General features: G+C 67.4%; 2 protein-coding genes across 2 annotated transcripts in view; one reads left to right on the top strand and one right to left on the bottom strand.

Annotated features, from left to right (window-relative positions):
- CHLNCDRAFT_51158 (hypothetical protein) overlaps positions 1 to 1,987 on the bottom strand; it is a gene marked incomplete at both ends in the record, with an annotated part of 5,166 nt that extends 3,179 nt beyond the window's left edge. Inside the window, 7 exons of the mRNA XM_005849631.1 lie at positions 61 to 65; positions 223 to 328; positions 498 to 687; positions 796 to 876; positions 1,036 to 1,378; positions 1,505 to 1,639; positions 1,729 to 1,987. Of these exons, the coding sequence (XP_005849693.1) occupies positions 61 to 65; positions 223 to 328; positions 498 to 687; positions 796 to 876; positions 1,036 to 1,378; positions 1,505 to 1,639; positions 1,729 to 1,987 (1,119 nt within the window). The remainder of the gene's footprint in view (positions 1 to 60; positions 66 to 222; positions 329 to 497; positions 688 to 795; positions 877 to 1,035; positions 1,379 to 1,504; positions 1,640 to 1,728) is intronic.
- A 503-nt stretch (positions 1,988 to 2,490) lies between these two features.
- Positions 2,491 to 3,699, top strand: CHLNCDRAFT_12197 (hypothetical protein; the record flags this gene model as incomplete). Its single annotated transcript, XM_005849880.1, has 6 exons — positions 2,491 to 2,547; positions 2,667 to 2,798; positions 3,005 to 3,099; positions 3,215 to 3,249; positions 3,382 to 3,447; positions 3,575 to 3,699. Coding segments are annotated over 6 exons (510 nt in total), but the record flags the coding sequence as incomplete, so codon positions are not given.
- Positions 3,700 to 4,974: the final 1,275 nt, after the last annotated feature.

Here is a 4,974-nt window from a genome sequence, read left to right as displayed (position 1 = left end):
GGCAAAGGAGGCGTTGCTGACAAACTGGGCCAGCCTGCCGCTGTCGCCGCCGCCACCCACCATGCCTGCAGCAGGGCGAGCAGGCGCGGGGGTGGGCCCGGGTGCATGCAGGCAAAAAGGTGCATGCCGATGCGCTGCCTCGGCAGCGCCCGGCCCACAGTGGCTGCACACATCACACATCACCGCCACCGCAACCAGTGGCCGACCTATCCTGCCCCTCACCCGCAAACACGGCCGCCCCCACCACACAGTAGTTGAGCATGGCTCCGGCATAGTCGACGGCGCGGGTGGCCCCGGCCAGCGCAGCGCGCCAGCTCACCAGCAGCCGCTGCGGCAGGACAGCGGGGAGGGTGGGGCAGCGGTGCAGGGGTCGGGGCTCGGCACGAGACTGCTGCTGGCAGCTTCTCCACAAAACATCAAGCCCGCAAGCCCGCTTAGCTGCCCCACTGAGCTGGCAGACGGCGCTAGGGTCGCAGCAGCTTGGCACCTGTGTGCACCCCGCCACCACTCGCCTGGTTGGAAAGTGCCGCCGCCAGCGTGGCATCCAGGTGGCGCCGCTCAGCGTGCGCGGCGCGGTACTGCGCCACCTCAGCAGCGTACTGCCGCAGGCGCACGTGCGCATACCGCAGGTCGCCCTCCCGCCGCTCCTGAGCAAAGACCAGGCGCGCCACCGGCGAAACCGCCAGCCTGCACACTCAGCAGGAGTACCAGGCCTAGGTGCAGGGAAGCTGGTACTGGAGCTGCTGCTTGCATGGCGGTGTTGAGAAGCAGCAGCGTGGCAGCCGCACAGCTCACCGCTGCACCACCGCCGCCAGCCAGAAGAAGGCGTAGACAGCGGCCAGGCCACGCCAGCCCAGGTAGCCTCCCGTCAGCCAGCTGCACAGGCAGCAGGGGCGCGGGGCGCGCGTGACGGCAGAGGCGTGTGGCCATCCTAGGTGGGCATGTGAATGGTCGTCTCGCAGCATGCAGCTCGCTGGCTCCCCAGCCCACATGCTGCTTCACGGCGCCAGCCCTGCCCACATCAGTGCCCCGCACCTGTAGTACAGAAGCTTGAAGGGTGCGGCCGCCGCCACCCGCGCCACCGCCGACAGGCACTCGCACAGCTCCCCGGCGTCAGAGGCGATGCGCTGGTCTGGGTTGTCAACCTGCTGCTGCCCCTGCCCGCTCTGCCGCTGCTTGTTGCCGGCATCCTGCTGCTGGTGCCCATCCTGGTGAGCCTCCTGGCCCCACGCCGGCTGCTGCGCCGGGTGCGGCTCCTGCCCCGGCGCCGCCTGCTGGGCCTGGCCCTGCTGCAGGCGATAGTAGGCGTGCTGGTGGTGGCAGTAGCAGTGGTGCAGGTGGGCGGTGAGGCGCTGCCGCCAGTGCAGAGCCAAGTTCTCTGCGCCAAGCAAGCACAGCCAGCAGGCCTGTTGTCCACGCAATGGCGGGGCAGGCGCATCTGGCCTGCAAGACATGCCCCACCCCCTGCCTATTTTCCTGCCGCGCAAGAGCAATCAGCGCCCACCTGTCACCCAGGTGGCGGCGGCGTAGAGGGCGGTGGAGGCTGCGTACAGCGCCGCCGCGTGCAGCATGGCTGCTGCAAACTTGGAGGGCTGGCCATCCACCACAATCAGGTAGAAAGAGCCCGCCACCTTGCCCACTGCACGCAAGAGGCGGGAGCCAAGTAGCCTGCCCTCTGTGGCGTGGTTTGGGGGCAGCCAGCCGCGGCGGCGGCAGGAGCAGGCGCACCTTCTGCCACTACGACCGCCTCTGCCACGGCCAGCAGCGAGAGGATGAGCGCCGGGTAGGGGCGCAGCAGCCGCAGCAGCGCTCGGAAGCGACGCAGGAAGTGAAGGTTGGAGGTGGCTGGGGCCGGCTTGACTTGGACCTCGCCTCGTCTGGCGGTGGTGCCGCCGCCGCCGCCGCCGCCGCTGCTGCCGCCGCGCCCACTAGACAGCCGGGCAGGCAGCAGCGGCTCCGTGGCGGCTGCATCGATCGCCCTGGTCATTGCTACCTGCATGGCGCCGGCTGGCTGGCCTTGTGGCGACCAGCACGTCAACTGGAGGTGCGGGAAGTGGCCATGCAGGCCCCTGGCTGGATCCAGAAAATATATAGATGAGAACAGCAGGCCATCTAATGCTCAACAAGCTAGGAATGGCATCGCCTGCTTAGCATGCGGAGCCTGCCCGCGTGGAGAGGAACCCCTCTCGACACGGGCGCTGTTCTCCCTCCTTCTGATCATCCGACCTGTGTGCACGCTCTGTAGGCCATCACCAGCAGCCTCCTGACGGCCTCCGACAAGCGAGCAGTCGTCGCTCTCCCTTCACACGCCCAGCTAGCCCGCCAGCAGGTACCAGGGCCAACCAATGCACACGCCCTGCATCAGGCCCTGCTCTACAGCCCGCCCACAGCCGCCTGCGTGTAGCGGCGGCGGCGGCGCTGGTGGCGGCCCCGCAGGTCTCCGCCTCCTGCAGAGACGCGCCCCCTTTGTGCTGTGTTACTGCAGCCATCATGGGCACCAAGGCATGCATCAACCGACTACAGAAAGAGTACAAGGCCATCCTCAAGGTAGGGGAGCAGGGAAGCAGTGGCTCTTGTCGGTGCAGCAAATGCGAGGCCCTGCCGCTTCTGGCCAGCACAACACACATTCTGGTGGAGTCGTGCGCCGCGTGCTGGTGTGCCTGCAGGACCCGGCGCCGCAGATCACTGCGCACCCAGCACCCAACAACCTCCTGGACTGGCACTATCTGCTGGAGGGCCCAAAGGGGTCCGACTTTGAGGGCGGCTGCTACCACGGCAAGTCCGACCGGGGGGAGGGGGTGGGTGGGCGGCAGTAGCGGTGTAGTGGTGGCATAGCGCCGCAGGAGGACAGCCATGCCCCTCAGCCACTCCACCCGTGCATGCCACCGAGCCGTGGGTAGCTGCATGCCATGCGGGGCCCGTGTGGTGAAGTCGCTCTTGCCCTCCCCTGAGCGTGCTCGCTTCGCTCTCGCTCTTGGCCTCCCGCCCTCCTCCTGCAGGCAAGGTGACCTTCCCGCCAGAGTATCCTTTCAAGCCGCCCTCCATAGTTATGCTGACGCCCAACGGCCGCTTCGCCACCAACACCAAGCTTTGCCTCAGGTGCGGCGGGCGGGTGCGGCGGGCGGATTGGCGACTGGCGCAAGCCAGCTAGGCAGTTGAGCATCCCCCGGCTGACACTCACCGCTGGCCTTCCTTTCGCTGCTGTCTGCTGCAGCATGAGCAGCTTCCATCCCGAGAGCTGGAACCCCTGTGAGTATGTGCTTGATGTGCATGTGCTGCTGCATGTGTTGCTGGCGGAGCTCTTCAGGTGTTGGCAGCATGCATCCAGTCAAAGCTGGTCGCCTCTGACGCCTGTGCCTGCCACCTCGCCCCGCCGTGCAGTGTGGAGCGTCAGCACCATTCTGACTGGGCTGCTGAGCTTCATGCTGGAGAGTCAGCACACCACGGGTGCGGGTGCCTCCTGGCGGCCGCCACCCCAGGGCCAGCAGGCTGCCTTTGTTATGCCAAGTTGGGTCGACATGTGCCATGCGCGGCCTCCGACCCCATATGCACTGCGCTGCCGTGTGCTCTGCAGGCGCCATCAGCAGCACGCAGCCGGAGAAGCGGCGGTTTGCGCGGGAGTCTCTGGCCTACAACGTGCGCAACCCAACCTTCCGCAAGCTGTTCCCAGAGTGGGTGGAGCGGCACGACAAGCAGCAGGCGGAGGCGGCGGCGGCGGCGGCGGCCCGGCAGCAGCAGCAGGGAGGGGAGCAGGGAGCAGGCGGGCAGCAGGCAGCGGCGGCGGGCCCTGGGGAGCAGGCGGGCGGGGCTGCGGCTGCGCTGGCGGGCGGCCAAGCACTGCGGGGGCAGGCGGTGCAGTGGAGCGGCTACCTCGTGGGCGCGGCGGCGGTGGCGGCGGCCGGCGTGGCGGCCACCCTGCTCATGCAATACGACGGAGGGCAGTGAGGAGCCGCACAGCCACCAATGTACACGTGTGCTGTGCGCGCTGCAAGGCGCCGCACTGTTGGCCCACCCTGTAATTTTACGTCAGAGGCGGTGGTATGCGACAGTGTGTAGCAGGGGCGCAGCGGCACCGACGTGTGTGTCCCAGCGCCGACGGATGTGGAGCTGGCGGTGCCGCTGCGGCAGCGGCTCAAGCCTTCTGAGCGGATCCTTCCGCAAGCAGTTCTGTTGTGTGCGTTGAAGGGTACCATTGCATGCGCCTTCCGCGCAGTTTACAGTTTACCTCCAGCTGGCGGGCGGGCAAAGCGGCGGCGAGCTGCAAGGCGCTCAGGCGGCGCCAGGGCCGCCCCCCATGCTGCTAAACTCATGTGGTAGTCCTGCCAATGTCATGGTGTTGACAGGCCATGTAGGCACCCATCCACCTGGTTCATGGTGGCCACCTGGCCGCGATCCGGAGGGCACACCCGCTGCAGCCACGTGCCGAGCCCTCAATAGTGCACACGCACTTGAGAGGCCTTGGCTGACTTCCCATTGCTGCAGCAGGCGCACTCGTCCAGCCAGGGCACTCGGACTAGGACCTAGGGCAGGGTGACCCCAAACGCTTCCAGTCGCCAGGGCGCCTGAGGGTTTCAGCCGAGCACATCCGACACAACTACCAGCAAGCCAATAGCCTTTGCATCTGCGAAGCAAGAGCCATGGAAAAGCTTTCGCACAAGCTCAACCATTGGGCGGCCCACAACGTCAGTGAGAGACAGCGCGCGATGTGGAGGGTCCCGCGGGTCTCCCGTAGGGCAGCCCGAAGGATGTGCCCTGCAGCGCCGGCACCACCGCCGCTGCCAGAAGCCGGTAGCGGAGCCGCCCGAGCCCTGCCCCTGCCCCTGCCGCAGTTCATTGGGAAGTACTTCGATTTCCACAACAGGAAGACCAAGCTGACTCAGGAGATGAGGGCGGGCACGGCCACGGTGAGTCCGGCGCGCTGCCTCTGATGGAGCGGCGGGCACGCCCTACCCACCAACCCCTGGCTTACCTCCC

Source organism: Chlorella variabilis, assembly GCF_000147415.1.
Source record: "Chlorella variabilis unplaced genomic scaffold CHLNCscaffold_5, whole genome shotgun sequence".
In the NCBI taxonomy this organism is placed as follows: Eukaryota; Viridiplantae; Chlorophyta; class Trebouxiophyceae; order Chlorellales; family Chlorellaceae; genus Chlorella; species Chlorella variabilis.
The sequence above is the reverse complement of the archived record's forward strand: the minus strand, read 5'-3'. Positions and strand labels throughout refer to the sequence as shown.